This window comes from Pituophis catenifer, unplaced genomic scaffold (genome assembly GCF_029215685.1).
Source record: "Pituophis catenifer annectens isolate HBS135680 unplaced genomic scaffold, rPitCat1.0.hap2 SCAF_2, whole genome shotgun sequence".
Lineage (NCBI taxonomy): Eukaryota > Metazoa > Chordata > Lepidosauria > Squamata > Colubridae > Pituophis > Pituophis catenifer.
The window spans coordinates 86,921,426-86,946,440 of record NW_027256882.1 but is presented as its reverse complement, the minus strand read 5'-3'; the positions used below and the strand labels follow the sequence as shown (position 1 = coordinate 86,946,440).

The following is a 25,015-nucleotide window of genomic DNA, read 5'->3' as shown; positions in this document are numbered from 1 at the left end:
AGTGCGGCCGCGCGGGTGGTTATGGGAGCGACATGGCGATCCCATGTGACACCTCTCCTGCGTGAGCTGCACTGGCTCCCGGTGGTTTCCGGGTGCGCTTCAAGGTTTTGGTTACCACCTTTAGAGCGCTCCATGGCTTAGGACCAGGGTACGTACGGGACCGCCTTCTGTCACCAGTAGCCTCTCACTGGCCAGTATGCTCACATAGAGAGGGGCTCCTCAGAGTGCCGTCGGCCAAACAGTGTTGACTGGCGGCCCCCAGGGGCAGAGCCTTCTCTATGGGGGCACCTGCTATCTGGAATGAGCTCCCCCCGGATTTACGCACCTTCCGCCGTGCCCTCAAGACCTATTTATTTCAACAGGCTGGCCTGGCCTAACTTCCCTTTTAATTGTAACTTTTAAAATTGGTTTTAAAACAGTAGGGGTGTTTTTAAATTGTTTTGGGCCAAATTATTTAATGGGTTTTTATATTGTCTTTTAAATTTTGTAGTTTGTGTGTTTTATCTTTCTGCCTACTCCTTCGGGAGTAGGGCGGTATATAAATCTAATAAAATGAAATGAAATGAAATGAAATAAAGTCTGATCAATGAGAGACATTGATGTGGGTCTAACTATAATCTTTTATATACAATTCTACAACTGAAATGAACTGCTCCTAATGCAGCCACTCCCAAACATTATGAATGAGTGAAACTACAAGATCTTACTTCCAAACAATCGATCCAAATAATGCTCACCAACCAATTTGCATCCCTGAATGTCAGGAAGATGTACGCAATTGAATGCTACAGTTCTCAGAAATAATTAACAAAAGCACCAAAGAAATGTTTCTATATCATAACAGTGAATATGAACGTGGATTTCAGATGAATACCTAACATGGTAGACGAATAAAACAATGTAAATCCAAAGATATGATACAATATTGACAGCTTAATAAGGAACTCTACACCTGCCTGAAAGCAGTATGGTTTACTAGGATAGCGTTTGAAAAGAATTTCAAGGAACTACATGTTTCCATAAATATTGCGCTCTTTAGACCAGGGGTGTCAAACTCAAGGCTCACAGGCCGGATCCGATCCAAGGGATGCTTAAATTAGGCTCACAGGGCCGGCCTGGAAATATCAAAGGACTGGCCTGCGATGCCTCTGGCACCCAAAATAGGCCGCGTGTGCCCCCTCACAGGCCTCTGCACACCGGTTTTTGACCAGCAGAGTGCTGCTGGAGGCCGGGGAGGCCAAAAACAGGCTGCACGGGGGCCTCAGGGAGTCTGCGTGCCCCATTTTTGGCTGGCAGGGTGCTGCAGGAGGCGTCCGTCCCATCTCCACCCCCCCCCCCCGGGTGGAGAACTACAATACTGATCCAGCCTTTGAAGAAATCCAGTTTGACTCCCCTGGTTTAGACTATATTAACCCCCACAGATAAATTTCAAAGCATGCATGTCAACATCCAAAACACAAATGACACTTTTACATGGTCAGAATTGAATTGATTTGAGTCACTGGTATGAATACTCCCTGTTCTGGAAGAAACCACCACCACTTCTTAACCGTCCAGATGGAACCACTTAAGAATATGAGCTCAGGATCTCTGAAATAAAAGCTGTCACCTATTAATTTAAAAAGTTGGAAAACAGTTGGAGCAGATGAAATCACTATAGAATCACTAAAGATTGGTGGTGATACACTAAATTGACCACTTATTCCTCCAAATGAACTGACATACTGAGAAAATAAAGGCAATAAAAATTCACATTTTCAATAAAGAAGACAATCAGATGTGCAAGAATTACCATGGGATTACCCTGGTATTAATTAAATGAGATATTTAAGAAAGTAATACAACAAAGGCATCAGAAAAGAAATTGCCTCAGAAAAATAGGTTGGCTTCCAGTCTAGAAGAGGATGTTATGACTAAATATTTGTATGTATCAGCAAATACTTGAGGAATGCATTAAATGTGGACAGAAATCATTCTGGGTTCATTGACTTTACAACAGCTGACAGCATGCATCAGCCAGTGCCATGAAAAGAACTCATAACAGAAAGTATACTGGCTAAAATAGTACATCTCCTGCAGAAGATATAGGTAATCTCAGTTAACAATGGTACAGTAATTTGGATCAAGATTTCAGTTCGCTAAGTGATGTGGTCATGAACTGCGACATCATGTGACTGCATCATTTCATGATGGCAATCCCAGCATTCCTTGTTGCCATGATTATACAAGGTTCATGGGTCATTAAGCAAGTCCCAGGCAGGTGCCAAGAAACCAACAGCAAGTAAGTTGTGGGCAAGATAAGGGTGGTGAGGCTGGGGGTGGCTGCTGCTGAGTTGGGAAAGATACTTGAGTGCACCACGAGGCACGGTATGAACACTGCTGCTACCAGGTAGGGAGGTGTGAGTGACTTATTGGAGCAACTAGCAATCTTCCCTGCCAGCTTTTCTAATGACTTTGCTTATGTGAGATGTAATCCCAAGGTGTGAATGACTATGTGGGAGAATAAATTAAACTTAAATAAATGGATTTACTGATTTCAGCAGGTGGATTTCATGATTTGGGAGACAAATGTATTCTGTGCTGTCATCTTCATTAAGAAATATACATGCATTTGCAGCCCAGGATCCTTTTGGATTTAGCAATGATGCTGGCAAAATGATTTTAATTTTGAGGAGAAGCTGTTTATCCACTTTGGCTGATAACATAGGTACAAACTCTATCTGAAGGAGAAAGATGTCATTTCATTTAATGAGGGCACTGTAGGGCATCCTTTGAAGACAGTCCAGAAACTGCAGTTAGGCCAAGTAGTGAATGGTGTCTCTATGAAAAACTACATATCAATATTCAAACAGGAACACTAGTTGCTGGTTGCCTTCTGAATGCAATTCAAAGAGCTCAAAATTTCTTCTGAATTACCTATTCCCATATAATCTATCTCTCACTCTCAGGTCTAATAAAAGTCTTGCTATGGAAGCATTTGACTCGAAATTCTGTTTTCTTCATGGTGAGATCTCTTTTAGGGAACCATGTCACTGATATAGAAAGAAATCTCCTGGTTACACAATTTAGAAAGTGCCTCAATTGTTATGTGGTTGGACTTTAAATGCTAGTTTGGGTTTCATATTTTAATGTTGTTTTTACATATTTTATTGTATGTTTGTAAGCCACCCAAAGTCATTAAGAAAATGAATGGCACATAGATCTTTTAAATAATTAATAACCGTAATGTGATTTTTCAGAGTTTCCATAAATGGGAATCTAACCTGAGTGTCACTATTTAATGTGTGGCTCACCCTAAATTTAGTTTTTCAACTTCAAAAACAGTCATCCAGCCATCTGGAAATATAGTTAAGAACATGTACATATCTTTAGATAATATGAAAATATGCACGTGAAACTATAGTAAATGTGACTTTTAATAAGTGCTATAATAATATAAGTATCCTGCAAAGAAGGAGAAATGCTATGACAAGCCTGTTTTCAATAGCTTGGTAATATCTATCAAAGGTAACTCCATAAAAAAGAGATATTACTGACAAGAGAAAGATAAAACACTCATTTTTGGAGTAAGAAGGACCTAGCCTTCCTGAGACAAGGAATATTAATGGAGAGAAACCAGCCAAGTCTTGGTGGAAAATATAAATATTACTTTTTTAAAGAAAATATTTCATAACACTCTGTTCATTACTCATTGCTTTTTATTGAAGAATTTAATTTCTATATTCCAATGATTGCAAATTTAAATGTAGCTAAGCGTAAGGGCAAAAGTCCAGAATAATTTCAAAATAATTTCTTTCCCTTGGCCTGTCTCACACAAAGTACCAAGTCAAATGAAGGTAAGGGCCATTTACTTACATCTTGGTTAACATCAACAAATTTTCTTCACTAAAATTACCTATTTATTTCCCTCCTAGTGAGATATGGGAAAGATTATTTTTTTGGGGGGATAACTTTTAAAATACTTCTTGGTTTACTTTAATATATTCTCTAATGCAATTTTTACCTGTTTTTCTTTCAGCATACTCATTAAAAATGATGCTGCAACACTCAACTCCTCTAAATTATTTGTGTAAAATAGTTATAAGGCAATATTAGATAGTAACGGCTCTGTGTTTAATACGATGTCCAAATGTCTTGTGTTGTTTTGTACTAAAATGGTAGCAACAATTCTATTTCCCTGTTCTTTAGAGGGGAAGCAAACTGAGGTTCGGGGTGGGGGGGTTGTTCTTGGTGCTCTCTGAGCTTGGTTGTTTTCTTGCTAGATGTTTCATTACCCAAACTAGGTAACATCATCAATGCTAGTCAAGAGTAAAGCAAAATTTTGGAACAGATCTTTTGCTTTGGCATCTTTTATCTGAGGAATATTTTAACACTGAATTATCTTCCCCAGAGCTTTTAATTCTCACAAATTCAATTGTTTTGCTATGGATGCTATTCATATATACTACCTAAATCTCCATCTGAACTATCACAACTGTTCTTTCTACATGCACACACACTTTTTACAGTTCTTCCTAAAGCCTGCTCTGGTAACTTTTTTTTTTTTTTTTTTAAAGGCCATTTACTTTTCCTTCCTTTTTGCTGCATGGAGATAAATGTACTGAATATTAACTTCTTGAGAAAAGACTGCAGCTAATTCTGTCAACGATCAAACTGGATTATGTCAGATGTACTGTTGCTAGCAAAGATGAGATCAGCCTAAAATCTGCTATTGCAGAGGAAAATACTGCACAGGTTTTGGGACGCATTTTGCTTTCATCTGCATATCAAACTATGCTAATTGTTCTGTATCAAAAGAGCCTGACTTCTGATCTTTTCATTACCAAGTATCATTTATAAAGGGGAAAACCTGAAAAACAGTCTTCTTTTTCATCCTTCCCAGAAGTCTTCATTCATTACTAAACAGCTGAGATTGTCAAGGGTATCTCAATTCTTAGCAGCCTGTTTAAAGCTCAAAGCAGGTGAGGAATGACATTTCCATATACATCATTCATTCACATGCAAATATACCGAATGGTTTCAGAATAATTGTTGGGACATAAAAGTGATCTTTCCTGCTTTAGCATTCACACCCTCACAAGCCCGCCTCCTCCTAGTAGGTTTAAGTAACACTGTCCAGCAGTTTAAATATTATGTAGATCTTGTAAATTACAACGTTCCCTGCAAGATGCATATAATATGCTACCTCTGCATTACATGCACATAAGAGAGCCAAAATCCAACTTTATCTTTTGACTGTAATGAGTTCCTTTTGTCAAAGAAAAGAAAAGTACAATTTTATGAACTTACTTGAAATGCAAGTCCTTGAAGGTAAAATGAGTCTCTACAATGCCTGTAGTCTTCACTCTGGTTCTCAGCACATCTTGCTGGGTTGGAATATAATCCATTTTGGCTATCCTCTCCAAATCATTCAGGTAGCTGCAGGAAAAAAAAATGTTGGGGGTTAACAAACTATCTTACCTGATGTCCTCAAGATGTACCAAATTCTATACCAGCAGTAAGAGCTATCATTCGCAGCCAGCATAGCTATTATCTCATGCCCTGAGGAAGGCAGCTTTAGAAAAATGAAACCCGTTTCTATTGATCAACAGAGATAAGGCATATTCATGGGGGGGGGAAGGGGAGGCGAGGGAACAGAATAATTCTCCTTATTCCATGTGTCTTAATTCTCAGAGTATCTCTTCCCAATCAGTTGTCCCAAAGGTGCTTTTTCCAAAAGGCAACTGGATTTTCTTGTTTTTTTCTTTGAAAACATTTCATGTCTCATCCAAGAAGCTTCTTCAGTTCTAATTGAAGAACTAACTCCAGTTCTAATTCCCTAATCAGTTATTTCCATATGAATGGAGACTAGCATGCTCACGATGTATAAAAGTACCTTGAGACAAAGATGAAAAACACAAAGGGACATTTTACCATGCATGGTGGACTTGCAAAAAAGCCAAAAATTCTGGATATATATAAATGATACAAGGAATGTTAAAGCTTATCACTGCAAAGAAACCAGTTTTTTTTTAAATTGGGAATAATGGATATTTAATTAGAAAATACTCATGGAAGATTAATTTTGTATATAGTAATGGCAGAAGATTATTACATGCACAAAGATGGAAGAGATTTACTTTGTCCCATCCTAGTTTATGGAACTCTTCCTCTCCCCACCCCGCTCAAGCCCAGAGGTATGAATGGTCCCATTTTGTTTTTTGATATTCTATAAGGCAGCTGAGGCAATTAAGAGGCTCTCTGGCCCCTAATAGTTCTGAATCACAACAGTCATCTATATTTAATTTTGGGGTTTGCTATAGACTACCTAGAATCTTCCAGGATTGGTCTGACTATCAGTATTTTTTTTAACAGTAACAGAGTTGGAAGGGACCTTGGAGGTCATCTAGTCCAAACCCCTGCTCACGCAGGAGACCTGTACTACGGATTCGAACCGCCAAACTACCAACCTTTCTGATCAACAAACTCAGTGTCTTGGCCACTGAGCCACCTAGTCAGGCTTGTACTGAAAGTATTGAAAGAAGAGAGAGGAAAACAGAATCCTACATTACCAGCCAAGATATATCACTCTCTCCAAAATCCTTCTAAAATGTTCCTACCTCAAACCTACACAAGAAATCAGTTCCCCGCCTCTCACTTGTAACCTCTGATAGTATTTTTAGAATGAGACAAAAGCAAGTAAAAGAGATGTAATTACTTTAATACAAGAAAGCTATTACATGAAGTTTGACAAATGTCAACTGATGTTCAGGCTACCATTTTGATACAGGTTCCATGTTGATATAAATCTTAAAAGTTGTTTCTGAATTGTAAAATGGCTACCCTTGTCACTATCATTGCACATGTTATTGTTCAGACTTTGTAATTTTATAAAAACAGTAGAGGAAGAAAAACTCATTAAAGGGGAAGTTCAATTTTGACAAAACTGAAGTAGTGTTACAATGAAAGATGCTGTTTTGCACATTGTTGTATTTCATTGTTCTGAGCTGTGCAACACTTGGAATTAGCAGGTGCCTAACATTCTTGAGAAATATACCCAGGTCTGCAGTCCACTCACCCACCATCATCATTTTATGTCAATTACGGCTGCATAATAACATACATTCAATAGAATTTTCTGGAAAGAGGAAATATTCATCACTATGGCAACAAACCAAGGAAAATGTGCAAATGCAGAAACAATTTACGTCTACGTGCCGTTTAAAGTCAAAACGCTACAGCTCTCCTTCCTAATAACAAAAGGGAAGTCTTTGGGGAGAAGAGAGGGGACAGTTAGTGGAGTGTTTCAGACAGAAAACATCAGAGTAAAGGGGGGGGGAAACCTCTCTCAAAGGCCAGGAAAAAAATCCAATTTGCCAGCGTCCATTGTTTCACTTGCAAAGCAGGAGGAAGAAAAGCAAGGTAGTCAGCAGATCAGAATCCCTTGAATATACTTGTTCTTTAAAGTTTTATTTTACTGCTTCATCTTTATATTTCACAGAAATATTGATTGTAATCAAGGCATCTATGAAATATGAAATGCAGCATGAAAATAAGATCAGGGAGCCTTGTCAAACAGAAAAAAAAATTGATTTCTTTAACCAGCGGTGTTTCACTCAAATGGAAACAGGGCCATTCAACTATACATGAGGACCTCTGTGGGCTGCACATTGACTTAGAAAACCACACTTCTTTATATTTCTTTTTTAATACATCCATACATTAATTCAGATAGGAACTAGTTATAACTAATACATTGTTTCCAATATATGTGTATCTGTATACAGTGACACACACACACACACACACACACACACACCCCTCTCTATGTACAGTATAGCAGTCCTTGACTTACAACTGTGACTGACCCTGGAATTACAGCCATAAATTGTTGCTGGGTAAGTCAAGGCATCATGTGATTGACTATCTTTTCTCATAGTTCTTAAGTGAACACCATGGTTAAATGAATCCATTTTCCCCAATTGGTATTTTTTTTACCAAAAACCGGGAGTATATGCTAGAATCTGGCAAAAAACAATCATGTGACTGCAGGATGTGGCAAACAACCATAAAGATGGTAATATAAACCCATTAGTTACTAATAACTGCAATCAGTATTCTGTAAGAATTTAAATGTCCGTTCTCCCTTCCTCTCCTTCTTTGATATTGTAATGACAGAAAAAGAAAAGAAAAAAGTATTATACACAAAGGCATTTAGATCACCACCTCTCCTTCATTTTGCTCCAATGATTCTATTTTAATTTGGTTGCATTTTGAGCATATTTAGCTTATTATTAATTTATAATTGAAAGTTTTATAAAGCTAAAAAAGATACAGACTTTTGCCTTGGAGGGAAGAGAGAAATTAAATCTTTTGGTGAGGGAGTAGAGAAAGAAGGTTATGTTTGGAGGGAAGAGGGGATTCAGCCTTTTTTGAAATGAGTAGAGAAATTAATTGAACCAGTTTTGGAGAAAGGTGCTCCTTCGTGTGCTGAAGGGATCCAGAGCAGGTTGGCTTACCAGTGCAAGGCTGCCTTCCCAAGGATTAGGATAGGCAGATGTTGCTTCATGGTATCATCGCAGGATGTAAACTGTTCCATAAAGCTGTCTTTTGCAACTGATTGCTGGTGATTTTGTCAATCCAAAGATGCTCAAGTGAGGTTCCAGATGTTTTGGGATTGGGATTGCACCAAAGGTGCCTAATGCTATTGGTACTATCTTTGTTTTCTTTCACTACAGTCATTCTATTTTTATTTGCAGGTCTTTGTATTTTGTGATTTTTCTCCAGTTCTGCAGTACCATTCCAGTACTGCAATGTCCACTATCAAGATTTTTTGTCTTTCTTATCAACAACTGTTAATTCTGGGGTGTTATGCTTGTCTGTTTGAATTCTAAAGTCACGGAGCATTTTAGCTTCTTCATTTTCTTCATTTTTTATTACTTTTGTCTGATTTGTTCACCAGTTCTTGCTTGCAGGCAGATACTATTTCTTGCAGATATTCCAATGCGCTATCATTGCTACTTTGCTACCAGTTAGCAATTTGAAAATTGTTGGTAAGCAGGTAATTTATCTGTAGTTGCCCCTTTTCTTGGCTCTTTCATTATCAGGTAGGTTTTGCCATATGTTAACCAATCAATCAACCAACCAACGAATGGGTGTACACCAGTCAGATGTTTCAACCAAAAGCCATGCAGTTCATCTTCTCCTGGTGCTGTCCAGATTTTGGTTTTCCTTGCTCTTTTTCCCACCATTTCTGCAGTTGTTACAAATTCTTTCGTTTCAGCTTGTTTATCCTAATCCACCTGCTTTATCCAAACTGTGTTCTTATTGTATTTCTTTGGATTGTTCCATATGTGCACTCAGAACTGCACTGTTTTTTTCTTTGTCAGGTGCTAACTGATTCACTGCAGTCTCCCCATTGATGGATTGATAGAAATGTTTTTGATATTATTACCCCAAAAAATGTGTTTCTGTTGCCTCAAAATTGAACAACTTTAATGCTTTCCAGTTCCTCATTCTATTATTGCCCAAATTATTTTAGTATATATTATCATTTTATAACAAAAGATTTCTGTTCACATGATGGATAATGTGATCCCAAGCTATTTATGGTTAAAAGAAGATGGAAGAGTTGCAATAGAAAAGATTTGACAGAAGGAAAATGAAACACTCTACCAAGTCTGTGCTCCAGATTCTTCCTCTAATAAAAAGCAGATAACAATGTATTTGAATGATACATTTGTTCTTAATTATTATTCTTTCTTGACTGTCCATCAGAAATTTTCAGTCTTCAGCACAGATATACTGATGATCAACTTTCGAGACATCGATTACATTTTTGGTTACTATTATTCTAGTTTATATAAAAGGTGTTTATTACGTTAGCTTCTCCTATGCTAATGCTGAGAATTGTGGGAGCAGAAAGCCAGAAGTTGCAATACATCTGTATGATACCACATTGAGGAAGGTTATCTTGTATAATGCAGAAGTAAGAGTTTAATAAAACATAAAACCATAATTTTTATGTTTTCAGTTTATTAATACATTTGCTCAAGAGCTTTTGGGTCAGGAATATAGATAAAATATATTAAATGTAACAGGCATTTATTGTAGTTATACTCTTTCATAACTATTATTTATTGAGTACAATTATACCATCCATATTAAATAATCCTCTCTAATTACAGATGTTCTGTTTTCCTCAGCATGCTCTAAAAGCTTTGTATGTTTGTACACTCTGCACCATACTGTCCAAATTGGCTTTCTCTGGCAGGATCACTGTTGTACTCTGCAGTGAGTCATCTGCATACACAGCAGTACAGAAACCTAACATTCTTGGCTTGTAACCACTTTCTATTAAATGTTGGCATTCTATTCTCTTTTTGAGACCTCTTCAGTTCTAGCTTTTTTCCTCATTTTGAAAGCCTAGGCAACAATGGATTTAAACAATCAAAACAAAACTCTCTATAAAGAAAACTGATCACTTATAAGAGAAATTGACAAGTCTCAGCATGAACAATGTCAATATTATTCTATTAATATATACTGTAGCTAATTAATTGGTATATTATTAAAAATTATATTTTAAGCAGGTTACAACATGGCTATAAACCTGAAGAAACTATACCATCTTTCTTATATTGTTATTTAACACGGAGAGGACAAGAGACAATGGATGAAAAATTCCATTTGCTTATTATGGTGGCTACTACACCTAAAATTATTAATGTGGTCATTCATGTTAAAAGAAAGGAGAGGAACTTCTATTAGCTCAAAGCATTTGATAGTCTCCCATCAGATTCTACTAGAAAAGCTGACAAAATGTCAATTGAACTATGCTATTACATAAATGCATTGCCGGCTGAACTATGTACCCAATGAGATGGAGGGAAATGTCAAAAGGTATACCGCAGACTCGGTCCTAGGTCTTACATTGTACAAAGTATTTATGACTTTAATCTCAGTAAGAAAATATAAGTATCAATTTTTTAGATTACCAAGTGATAAGAGAGAAAGCAAATAGCTTAGCAGACAATATCAAGGGTTCAGAAAGATCTTGACAAAATGTAATACTGGGCAAAACCCAGCAATATATATTTTGGTCTAATGGTCAAATGTAAAGTCCTATACTGAGGTAGGAGAAATCAGTGTTGTATCCAGTTAGTGACCATTTCGCTATATGACTTTGTCACTTGAAAGGAATGCAGCCACTAAACAAGGCATGTAGGCTTTGTGGAAGGATCATACAGAGCAGCAGCGGATGCCTTGGTGGATCACAAACTGAACGTTTTACAGTTGCAAAAAAATGATAAATGTATTTGTAAACTGCAACAACAGCATATAGTGTTAAGATCAAATCACTATTCTTCTTTATTTTGCATTGATCAGACCCACATCTAGAATACTGCATCTGATTCTGGGCATGGTATTTTAGGAAGAAAATCGACAAATCAGAGTCATCCAGATTACAGCAAACAAAATGATAAGGAGCCAGAAGACATGAGGAACAGGGTAGGAGATTAGACTAGATGAAGACAAGACAACACTAGAAGGCATGTTCCAACACTTACATTCTATTAGTTCTTCATGACTAATAGCATACACTGAACATTTGTTAAGAGTCACAAGACTGCTTGTATTGAATATTGCTTTGTGTTACTTTGCAAATCATAAAATGTTTCAAACCAGCATGATAGGCAAAGATAAAAGACACTGAGTAATCTCTGAACAGCTTCTTCAAACTAGAAGCAAAAAAAGTCCAGATATAATAAAGGGGCTCAGTGGTTTTATTAGCTGTATCTTTTGCAGGTTACAGTATTAGCATAGCCAAAATGTACAAGATAAATAATTAATCTTATACAGACACACACACTCCCAGTTCTCCATATTTGATTATCCCATCTTCCCCACCAATGTTAACTATGTTGGATAAGTGTGAAGGAATAATGCGATGTAATCCAAAATATTTGTGGGGTGTAATCCAGCACATCTACAGAGAATCAAAGTGGTGAAACTTGACTTATACTGCAAACTCCTTAGAGCAGAAATCTTTTATTTGTTTGCAAAGCTCTGAACACTCATGTCAGCACGCAAGACCCAAAAAAAGTATTACTTTACTTTACTTTTATTTGATTTATATACCGCCCTACTCCCAAAGGACTCAGGGCGGTGAACAGCCAACAATAAAATTCATACATACAAAATTTAAAAAGCAGAAATAAAATTGAATTAAATAGTTTGGCCCAGACAGATTAAAAAACCCCTATCAATTTAAAACAAATTAAACTTTGAATATTAAAAATATTAAAAAATATTAAAAATTATTTAAAAAGAGGGAGAAAGTTTAGTTAGTTAGGTTTATACTTAAGAATTATGTTTTAAAAGATAACACCCAATCATCATCTGAGTGAAGGCAAAAGGAAAATAACCCAAGCACAGGATATAGGCAGAGATATATAGAGATGAAATTATTGAAGGAAAATTGTAACCATTTTCTAAGGATTACAAAACAAGTCATGCAAGCACAAAATGATTTCCAAGCGGGAGATTTGGAAAGCCACAACCAAAATGATCAGCATAGTATCAACCTAAGATATTGAATTTTTTCAATAGGAATTTTTTAATCAAAGTTGTGCAGGGAATGATATCTCCGGTTCATACTTGGGAATCCTGAAAATGTACACCCAAAAATCTCAGTGGGGCATTCACATCGTTTATGCTGCAGCCTACATGTGGCAGGACAGCAATGAATGATCATTAAAGTGAGGTGTATTTGTGTGTGTCTCTCTTTTGCCTTCGTCATTCTTTCATCCTTTTTATTTAGCAAATGACTGGCTATGTGCCCTATGCAGATATTGTGCATTCATTGGCTGGCACATGTAGAAATTCAAGAACATTAAAAGCTCTTCTTCCCTAAAGGTGAATTTTTCTCTAATGGAAAGTTTATTTACAACAGCCAGAGTTCCACTGTGAAATACTCTCTTCAAATAACAGGTCTGCATGCTTAAGAAGCATGCTTGATTCTGTGAAGGAAATGGGCTGTTTAAAAATGTTGTAAATAAATTAATACACACAAAAAATAAATTTTCTCTTCATTTCATTTCACCCAATTAAACTTTACAAAGAAAAACTGTCCATTTTGTAGGTTGTGTTTGTGTGTGTGTGTTTGTGTGAGTGTTAAACAATCTTTTAACTAAAAAAAAGCAGACATATGCTCCATAAATTATTATAATTTATGTCTATTAATAAACACACAGAGACACAGGTACAAAAGGGGTAGTGGTGAAAAAAATGGGAATCAACATCCAAGATACAATGAAATATTTGTTTACTCTAAGCCACCATAAAAACTTAAGAATGAGTAGTATATACTGTTCAGTTCAGTAAATTATATTGTAATAATTTTACAATAGAATAAAAAGATCTTTCAATTATTTTTCCTAAGCAGCTGTTCTGGCAAAATTCATTTCTACTGCCAAATAAGGAATGTAAAGGCAGATAAACATTATCTTTCAACTGTTGCTAGATGTCCCATTTTTAAATCGAAATTCAGGTGCAATGATCCAACTCGTCCTCCTATTCATATACCTCCATTCCCCAAATCATGCAGACTTTCAGCAATTTCCCTGCAAATTCTAGAGGCAGCATTGCAATCTTGCAAGAATTTGGCAATCTCTTTCTGCTATCTTTAAAAAGATAAAGTTGAGTATTTTATTTTGAATTAATAGGGAAATGGAAGAAGCACACATCTGATACAGAAAAAAATGTACAACTTCCAAAGATAAAATACATGGAAATATTTAGAATAGTAATTATTTCAAAGGACATAAATCATCATTATTAAAAATATTTGAACCTTAAGTCAATGTCCATATAACTTCATTAGCTATGAATTACAGTTTCAAGCTATTATAATAGCTGCTTAAGAAAAAAATTTGGAAGCCAAACTATACATTCTCTAAGAAAACTTGGATCCAATGTAATAATAATTACACGATATTGTTTGTCTAGCTTGGCCTAAAGGAGGTGAACAGTGTGATACTCTAACAGAATGCAGCAATAATAACTGATGTATTTTCTTAAAACATTTTCATACTGTTTTTCAAAAATTCGAAAATAAACTTGAAAGACAATCAACAAGACTGAAACACTTCCTGACTTTATCCAAACATTCAAGTTATCTAATTAATGTTTTCAGAAAAAGTTTAAGAACATTTTTAGTGCTCTGATAAAGCTGCCCATGCCATTACATTCATTAAGCCATTTTTTCAAAACATACAAAACAGAAAAAGATTGTTTAGACGGAAAATTAAGACTTGTAGTGATGACACTACCACAATAAAGCTCTCCTAGGAAACTGCCATAGTGTTCTGAGGCATGAAACAAAGCTCAGATTGCCTTTTTAAAAATGTATGGTTTTGATCTAGTTTGAATGAATACTGTCGTCTATTGCACCAATTTTTTTAAAATGTTATTTTTTTCTCAAAACTAGATAATAAAAATGGGATTTTCTCTAATTAGACTGTTGACCTTGAATTTCCTCCTCCCCCCCTATATATATATATACACATACACACTACATACATACCTATATACACATATGCACAAAATGATGAAATAAAATGCTGAATTGAAAAGAATAATCCAATTACCAAACTGAAATAGAAAAACATCTTTACATCTTTACCTTTATTTCTTTCTCTAAAAGTGAAAAAAAAAAGTTAAGTACGGGTTCTAGGGGAAGGAGAGTGGGCCTCTTGCCTCCCCTCTCCATTCCTGGAAGGCTTCAACTAGGTAAGCCCTGTGGCACACGGGTTTCCTGCCTCTCCTCTCCTGAGAAGCCTGTACTTTTCTGTATCCCTCCCTATGAGTCTCCTGAACCTATGTACCATTGGGCCTAGCCAGCTGAAGCTTTCTATGATATTGGTGGAGGAAGGCCAGGCTTCTTGGGAGTGATAGGGGGAAGCAGGAAGGTCGTGCAGCCTGGATGCAGCTGACCAAGGCCTTCCAGTACACAACAGGCTTCCATTCACCAGTGGGCCTGGCCAGCTGAGATCTTTAGGAAATGAGGGGAAGGAGGGAGGAGGCCTCTGTACCGTTGGGCCTATGTGGCTGCGCCTTCCAGCTCATGGCAGTTTCCACATGCTGGTGGATGCTGGGCCTCCCTAGTCCCAAGATACCACTGTGTGGTCATTTAACAACTACAATAGGAAGAGCTAAAATTATGGTTATTAAGCAAGGTGTGAGTATCTTCTTTGTGAGTATCTACTTTGTGGTTGTAACTTGAGGACTACCTAGATATATATAATCTCTACAAGGTTCTGAACAGTGGTGAAATCTGAACTGGCTTGCTACCGGTTTGCTGGCCGCACATGCGCTCTGCGTGCCAAGCATGCGCTGCATGTCTGCGCATGCACAGTGCGCACCAAACACACACTGTGTGCACGCCCATGTACAGTATGCGCCAAAAGGAGGCTCAGGAAGGTAAGTAGAACAGCGGGGGGGGGGAATAATCTGTGCCGCGCGATTTAGATTCATTAGAAACCAGGATTTCCTGCATTCTAGCGATTTTAAATCGTGCGGCCCAGCTGATCGTTGGAAATATCGGTTCAGAGGAACCGGTAGCTTTTTTTTTTACTACCGGTTCACCCTAACCTGTAGTTTTTATCACTACCAGTTTGCCTGAACTGGTGTGAACCGGTAGCATTTAACCATTGGTTCTGAACCTTTGCACAAAGATGCAACTCATATGCCTTCTCAGTTTTTCTGCCTCTCTTCTTTCCTAGAGCATCTTGCCAGAGGTTCAGTGAGGATTCAGTGAGGATTTTTTCTGTGTAAAAATATACATTTTATGAGTGTATTATAAAGTATCTGATTTTTCCACTCCTAATTATAATACTACCTCCTAATGACATGCAGAAGAATGCAAATACTTATTACACAACTTATTTTTTCTCATATTCTACATACTTATCCTATTTTAATACATCAAATATTAGAGAAAATCAAAATGATGCTTATTATTTCCTAGTAGCCTTTCCAATTTATTTAATCCTCAGATTTTCTAGCTGTACAAGTCTATCTTGATATAGGTTAACATGTATAAATATAATCAGAGTAAATATCAATAACTCTGGAATCATACAATATACTACTCAGAAGCCAGTTTCATTGAATTAAATGGTTCTTTCTTCTAAGTAAGTACAAAAGTAAGCAGGTAGGTATACGATTTCAGCATATTAATTGGTTCAAGTACCATGGGATAAGATTTTTTATACATTATTCAATACATTACCTTTCTGTTTATTGGTTTCTGATCAGGGATTCATAGTACTTAAAAAGATGCTACAGATAATCCCTACATGAAACTCATTATCTATATCTGTTTCATCTGTATCTTTGTCTGTTTATTTTTATCCATTTGTCTTTTCTCCAGCATTGCCACTTCTGCAGCCAGAGTTGTGATATTATACAGAACCACATTATTTTTCCAAGTCTGTTTATTAGTTCTGGCTTCTTGTCTAACATTTCCTGTTCACACTAATTCTGCCTAATCACTGAATCCAGTTTAGCTGCATGGATACTTCAACCTAGGCAGCTTTCCCATTTTTAGACCATCTCATTAACCAAACAGGCCTCCTGTTGCTCTGTCATTTGTCAGGTGAAATAAAAAGAGAAAAATGTGAAAGACCAAGCCAAGCACTGTAAAACTTTTTATGAGCCATCTCTATAGAAATTGAACCTTTGCAAAAAAAAAAAAAAAAAAGTGTCTTCCTCTCAGAATATTTATAGACGTATTTTAACAATACAGAGGAAAGAACAATCATTAAATATATATTTGCGTGTGTATGTATGTAATCTCTGCATATTTCTTTGTAAACATTCTATATCACATTCTTCAAATTTCATACACAAACACACACACACGCTAGCTAAGTACCTTAAAAGTCAAAGATATCGCATTAAGATGTGACTTCTAAAATCAGATTAATGAGTTTCACCAATTATATGTGTCAGAGTGTGCACAGTGTGACTATTTTGAGACAACCCAGGAGCAAAACACAGTAAACAGGTTTGTCTTTCAAATAGTGGTTTATCTACAAGGAATATATACATACATGTACTAGGCAAAGTCAGGCATTCAATCATCAACTACAACACAGAAGTAGACACGTAGAGAGGGATGCCCTCATAGGGCCTCTCTTATATATACAGCCATATCATTAAAATCATATCAGCCCAAAATCCTTGTTGACTCCTTCCCTGCCTTATGTCATTGTAGCAGCTGGTCAGCTCTTAAAAGTATTTCCCTGACAATATGTTTCTTTGCTCTACAGGTAGTCCTCACTTAACAATCTGTTGCTTAGTGACCATTCAAAGTTACTGTGGGATAGCCCCCCACCCCAAAGCTACTTAAAACCCAATTCCAGAGTTCTGACAGTGCTCCCCCCACCTGCATTTTGGCAGTTGGCAACCAGCTCACCTTTTCAGCTGGATGAACCTAGAAGGAGTAATCTTTCAGCCTCTTTCTCTGAAGACAGGCTTGTCCTCCCAGTCATATATAAATAAAAATGACTCTCATTGTGAAAAGAATACACCAATTCTGTTCAGGATTACAATGAGCCTTTGATTTCCAACCATTTAAGGCTGGAAGGTTCAAAGTTACTGCAGCCTTGGGAAATGTGACTTATCCTCAAAGTTACGACATCACACTACTCCCTACAATTACATTATCGCAATCTAGATGCTTGGACATCAGCTCGCATTTACTACAGTTGCAGCATCTTGTGATTACATGATTGTGATTTGCGACCTCTCCAGCCAGTTTCCGACAAAGTCAAGTGGGGAAAATTGGATTCGCTTAATGATCATGTGATTCAGTTAAAGACCACCTGATCTGTTTAACAACTGTTGTGGTTCGCTTAACAACTATAATAAAATGGTCATGAAATCAGGTCTGGTAATGTGACTTAATGACCACATTGTTTAGCAACGAAAATTCCAGTCCCAATTGTGACTGTAAGTCGAGGAGTCATGGGTTCTTCTAGATTTCGCATTGAAAAGTGGCAGCAGCAGAGACTGCAAGGGTCTTCTCAATTTAAATTTGTGCAACAACTACAATCCATTTAAAAATAAGGCAGTGGTAAGTTGCCCCCAGTTCGCACTGGTTCTATAAAACCGATAGTAAAACCATCAGGAGGCTCCGCCCACCAACCCTGATGTCATCAGAACGCTTCTGTGCATGCGCACACGCGGCCCCGTTGCGAACCGGTAGTAAAGGTAAGTAGAACCCACCCCTGAAATAAGGTGTTGTGTTTGTATTGATTACAACTAGACTAAAGAGTAACATTAGTAGCCACCCACCATTATCCTGTGATAAGATAGGCAGCCAACACATTTAATAAATAAATAAAACTTCTTCATGTCACTCGTGGCTCCCGGTGATAAAAGTTTCTTGGCAGCAATATGGAAGTGGCTTGCCATTGTCTACTTCTAGGATGTTTTTTTTTTTTTTTTACTTCCCATTCTAGCCTACAGCCCTGAAACTCCCCTTAGGTCTCCCATCCAAGTTCTAAATTATGACTGATTCTGTTTAGCATCTCAGCCCAAACCAAACTACTGAGCCACATCCAGACTAAACTTTTGTAAATGCATTTTACTGGCAATGCTTTTGAAGATAATTTAAAAAACCACAGCTGTTACAAAAATAGCATCTTATTTATTTAAAACATTTTTGCCCCCTCTTTATTTGAAAGGAATTCAGAATGACTTTGCAAAGACCAATCATATGCTCGTAGGGTTTATAATCTAAAATATATGACACAATCAAATGAATGAGGAAAGGCAATGGAAGAAACAGCAAGCTCAGAAAGCTGCCCTTGAAATTTTTATACCAAAAATAGTTCAGACAATATGACAGTATGACAGATGTTAGATCACAGTGGATCTAACAGTAGTAGAGGAAGAAACAAAGATAAATTGTTGTCCTGTGTGAAACTATGGAACAGCCCAAATTCATTACTGTCTTTTTGCTCTGCATTTTATGAAGAATGTGTGTATTATACGAATAGTATAAAGTTCTTTGGGTTGTTTTTTTTAACTACGAAATGATACTATTTGGTTGTACTGTTTATACTATACAGCGTCATTTCTTTAAGATGTTGTCCTAAAATGGGGGCCAGAAATACTTGAAATAATCAACATATCCAGAATATAGTTATTGTGTTGCAGTATACTGCAAAATTAATGTAGATTTACAGGGTGAAAAACTGCTACAAGAAACAGATTATTTGAGGAGGGTAGAATACTTGAAAAAAGTTTAGCAGCCCAGTACACACATACTATCCAAGTATACACACTTTTTTTTTTAACTACAGGAGAAAACTGAACATGCAAAGCTCTATCATCTTTAGTTTGGTGCTGACTGATTGATACTTCAGTTACTAAAGTCTGCCAGCTTTTGATACCAGGGTGGATTTGATTTAAATCAAGTTGATTTAAATCACAATTTAAATCATGATTTAAATCACTAGTAAAAAGGCTTGATTTAAATCAACTCGATTTAAAATCATAATTTTTAAAGAGCAACTGTCATCTCTGCTACTCCTTTGACCCACTGTTGACTCACCGATAGTCCCAGTGTTGCAGAATATACAGCCTCATGCTACATAACTAAGCTCCATTTCATGCTGAATAAACTAAATTATTTATGTATCTTAAATAGAAAGCTATCTTACGATAGATTTTTACCCCAAAAGTTCTTTATTAAAATAAATTCGATAAAAATCAAAAAAATCCGATTTAAATCAAAAAAATCTGATTTTTTTGATTTTTTTAAAAAAATCATTGATTTTTATCCACCCTGTTTGATACCTTATCAGGCAAATTTTCTGAATGTGTAGCCAGTTGGCATTACTCAAATATTATTTAAAGCTTAAAATATATTGCCATTAGCAAAAAGTTTTCAAAGGAAAGTTACTCACTAAGCTGCAGAGTCATTCAGCTGATACTCCCGGGCACGATTAAAGCAGGCCTGGACTCCATTGTCTGACCACAGCCTCCGAATCACATTGGATAAGTCCTCTGGCATGATTCCCTGCTCCTCTGCAGTGCAAGAGAGTGCAAACAACTGGCGAGCATCATCCTGCAGGGAAAGTAAAATTGAGACATTTAGGACCATGGGCAGGGGAAGCAAATATCACATTATACTGAAGTTCACATTTTGCCCTTATTCTCTCTAAACTCATAAAAAGTTCTTCCCAGAGTGAAACATATTTTGCAAAGGAAATAAAACACCCTCTAGTTACAAAGCAGATGCCATTTATAAATGCATATCACGAAGAAGTCTATGCTTAACAATTTATATGGGTAACAGTTGACAGCAGAATCCTGAAATTGAGCAAGGTCAGTCCTGAATAGTATTTGGGAGTATGTTACAGAAAGAATTTCAGTGATACGAAACCCGAAAAGTAGTTCAATCAGATTTAACAGTGTGAAAAATTGTATATACAGCTAGTTCTCGACTTGCAACAGTTCATTCGGTGACCGTTCAAAGTTACATCATCACTGAATAAAGTGACTTGTCGCCACTTTTCAAAGTTACCACTTTTGTAGCATCCCCATGGTCATATGATCAAAATTCAGATGCTTGGCAACTGGTTTGTATTTATGACAGTTACTGTGTCCCGGGATCATGTGATCCCCTTTTGTGACGTTCTGACAAGCAAACTCAATGGGGAAGCCAGATTCACTTAACAACTTGATAATTAATTTAATTAGTGATTCGCTTAACAACTGTGGCAAGAAAGGTCAGAAAATGGGTCAAAACTCACTTAACAAATGTCTCGCTTAACAATAGAAATTTTGGGCTCAATTGTGGTTATAAGTCAAGACTTCCAGTAGTAAGAGACTAAAGCCCAATGTAGGCATTATTGTACAGAATAGTCTATGGAGGTTCTCCATAGTCATCCAGTCATCCAGGTCATGACTGTCCCTGAGCTGCTTTCCAAAAAGGCCACTGGACTTTTCTTGAAGGTGTTTCACTTCTCATCCAAGAACCTTCTTCAGTTCTAACTAATTGATGGGGAATGGAAAGGATTTATTTATATATTAAATCTTTTTCATTCCCCACCAATTAGTTGGAACTGGAAGAACTTCTTGGATGAGAAGTGAAACATTTTCAAGATAAATCAAGAAAGTCCAAGTAGCCTTTTTGGAAAGCACCTTTGGGATTATACAGAATTGCTCTGAAAGAGGCTGATTCGATACTGACATAATGCCAAATGGAAAGCCTACTTGGCAGTTGCTACCAGGCTTTGGAACTCCCTAAGAAGGGGGAGGGGACAGGCAGTTTAGATGTATCTAATGACCCTTACTTCAACTATGGAAAGACATTCTGGTTCAGATAAATGTTAGATTTTTAAATTATGATCTAGAAGGTGTTCTTTTTCAGTATCATGGAATTTTTAATTGAGATTTAAATTATAATTATTATTATTATTTTTTACTTTTTATACTCTGGGTACTATTTTAGTTGAAATATGGAGCAAATCTAATAACGGATCTAACCACCAAAGAACACACTAAGGAAGCAGTTACTTTTCATACCAGGGGTGCCTCCCCAATTTGGAATCACTAAATTCACCGGCTATGTAAACTGGAGGAAATGGGAGATATAATATGCCACTTTGGGAGAATGTCAGTATGGAGAAGTAAACTTTAAATTTAGCCAATGCAGAGCAGATAATCTTGATATAGTAGGGAAAAAAATGGAACTACATAAACTTATGTCCGTGGTACTCGTTAGCTAATTTACACTTGATAAAGAATGCAAATAATATTATAGATAACAAAATATCTGAACGTGCTTGTGTACAAATAAACAAATTCTTGGTTGCTTGAAATGGTTCAGAGGTAGCCGGTGCATTCATTTACTTTACTTTACTAATTATGAAACAATATTTATTAATTATGAAACAATCGACCTCACTGTTGCATCTTCATAAACTTCCACACAATTTTGGGGAAGCACAACAAATTCTCTCATAATGATTTGCTATCCTTGTGACCACAACTTTCTCATTATCAAGGCACTGGTTTATATCTGAATGAATGAATGAATGAATGAATGGCCAGACTGAAAGTTGGGATACAAAAGGCATATTCCCATGAATTACTTCAACCCCTCTCTGAGGGAGACAGAAAAGGCACAGTCTTTTAAAATAAAGGGGTCTGTTCTCCACAGAGACTGATTAAGAAGCTGGAAAAATCAGTGAAATAAATTGGGAATACTTATTCCAGGAAGTTTGCATTTTTATAGATTCAGGTAAAACATACAGGTGAAAATCTGCAGATTTTAATTTATGGTTTCTGGTGGTGCTAAGTCTCACATTGTCATGCTCTGTACCGGTTATGGAATGGATTGTTTAAATGCTGCCTACATTTCTACTTCTTGCTATGTTTCAGAAGTTATACTTTCTTTCTTTAGAATTTCTTGGGGTCTGTAAAAGTAATTTGAAATAAAAGTAAATTGAAAATATGCATTTGAAGGTTCTAACAGCAAGGACTTCACTTGCACTATATTTTATATTTTTTCTTGCCCCTACATGCCTACATTTTAGTATCTTTTTTACATTGTATTTTTTTTAAAAAAAATCTGCAGACACAATGGGATCATGAGTGCCATCACTAAGTGATATGGTTATAAAGTGTGACATCACATGACTATACAGCTTAGCAATGGCAATCGCAACCGTCCCAGTTGTTGTTGTAACTCCAGGACTGTGTAGGTCACTGTACTATTTAAAAAAGGACACATTGTCTGCAACAACTACAAACTCTCCAAAGTAAACATAATTTTGATCTAAGCGATGTAATGTTATAACAGAATGGCTCCTTCTCAGTGAATTACTTGAAAAAACCAATGTGGCGTATTTTATATATACAGATGCCATTTTTGCTTATAGAAATTAGTGTTTAGAAACATTTTGAAATGTGCATAATCCTTGTTTTTATCAAATTTGTCCAATATAAAAGAGATGTTCCAATCATTTTTTTAAAAAACAGGCAATATATTCATATTTAAAAAAACAAACCCAAGTTAGCACAAGGGAGCTTCAATACACTGATGCATCTCTTTTCTAGGAAGCAGTCCCTGTACTGTACTTGGGTTTCTATAGTATTGTTAATTCTAAAACATTTAAAGTCCCTACCCATTTAGGATCAGAACTATTTTAAAAAGGAAAATGAAAACAGAATAACATTTCATGGAAAATGGCCATGAAAGTCTATATCACAAGTGTATATACCTTGTAAGGACAATACTCTCCCAACATATTATTCCAGATTTGTCCTAATGCATGGGGATAGGCTTTTAGTACGTTATCTATTAGTGAAAGAAATAACATATTTATATTCCCAATTTCGATCTTTCATTTTTCTCTGAGATTTTCCAGTAAGCCCTGTTTGTCTTTCAACTTCCACCTTGCATCATAATTCCACAGAACACAGGTGATGTGTTGTCATATATTTTGGTTGCAAGTTTATACTTGAAAAAATTTGCATCTAAGAAGAGTTGTGCTGAATTAACTCTGAGGTGATGACTTAGTTTCCCAGTTATGCTGTATTTGTTATAGAGAGAAGCTCTGTCATTCATTTTCATTCTATCATCATATTGACTTTTTCTATGATCCTTCTAACCTTGTGATTGATAACGCCTTTATACATTATTAACCTTAGGGAAAAAAAAAAAAATTTCTATGCCTAATATTTTGGGCTTTGTGCTGTAGGCACTAATTAAAGAGGAAGTAAGAGGGAAGCCAAATAAATTTCCCTGCATGACAGGAACCTAATTGATAGGAAGCTTTATCCTCAGTTCAGAAATTAGCACTATATACCTTAAAATATCCCAATTTGTCCAAAACGGACTATAATTTTGTAAAAATGGAAACCTTCTCACTGTTTTGAGATAATAATATTTGCTGCAAAAACTGATCCTATTTTGTGCTAATTTTCTACTATTAAGCACCAGGATAGGTCGCAAATCAGACAGATGCCTAGTTAAGAAAGATACTAAATTCTGAGGAAATAAATATTTATATAATTACTTATTAATCAAATTCATATGGTTGTCTATCTCACAAAAACCAACTCTAGGTGGTGTACAACAACCTGATAAAACAAGACATATATAACAGTCATTATAAAAATAAAAGAATCAATATTAAAAAATATTATTAAAAGCAAAAGATACAAACCGTAGACAGAGAGAGAATGAGAAATATCCACCTCAGTAGTGGAGCCATTTAGACATATCTCCAGGTCCCTGTGATTCCCAGATTTGGTGACATAATCAGAGCTTGAGAGACATCAAGAGAAATGGGGCTAATATAATTTTGGGGAAAAGAATGTTCCATAAAGTGGACATTCCATGAACATTCCTAGCTGATGGTACAAAACAAATGTATATTTTGGGATGGAAACACCAATTGCCTTGTTTCATTAGGACTGCCGTTGGGTAGCAGATGAAATAATTATAAAAATTCTTCATGAATGGATTAAAAGTAAATGTTAAAGATAGAAGGAAGAAAAATAAGATTCTATAAAAGTAACCAGTCCTTAAACCATCCAGCTAGAAGTCAGTCACTAAATGTCTTACATTCTTTGAAGACATAAGTTTCTTTTAAAACCAATCATTAGATTGTAGCTTTTTACTCAAAGAGCAGCACAGAGAACTTCCTTCCTCTATATAGTTTCATTTTGAGAACTGTGTTGGGAAAGAAAGAAAAAATTAAAAACAGCAGTTTTCTGCATGACTAATTACTGTTATTAATCTACCTTTTACGAGGTCACCTCCCTGCCACGAAACTAGAGCAAATACTGCATTAGATGTCCAAAAATGTTGGCTGATTTTCGTATTGTCAGTATCCATGGAATTGAGTGAAATACACTGTTTGATACAGTTGCCCTAAAGCTGCTTCACAATCACCAAGCAAACAGCACAACTAACTTTGCACAACATGGTTTTTACTCAGTGCAA

The 25,015-nt window shown here is 36.3% G+C and overlaps 1 protein-coding gene across 2 annotated transcripts in view; it reads right to left on the bottom strand.

Annotated features, from left to right (window-relative positions):
- GNAI2 (G protein subunit alpha i2) overlaps nucleotides 1-25,015 on the bottom strand; it is a 108,566-nt gene that overhangs the window by 16,466 nt on the left and 67,085 nt on the right. For both annotated transcript variants that reach the window (XM_070937091.1, XM_070937092.1), the window contains exons 4-5: nucleotides 19,962-20,122; nucleotides 5,290-5,418 (exon numbers count right to left, since the gene is read on the bottom strand). In XM_070937091.1, the coding sequence (XP_070793192.1) occupies nucleotides 5,290-5,418; nucleotides 19,962-20,122 (290 nt within the window). The remainder of the gene's footprint in view (nucleotides 1-5,289; nucleotides 5,419-19,961; nucleotides 20,123-25,015) is intronic.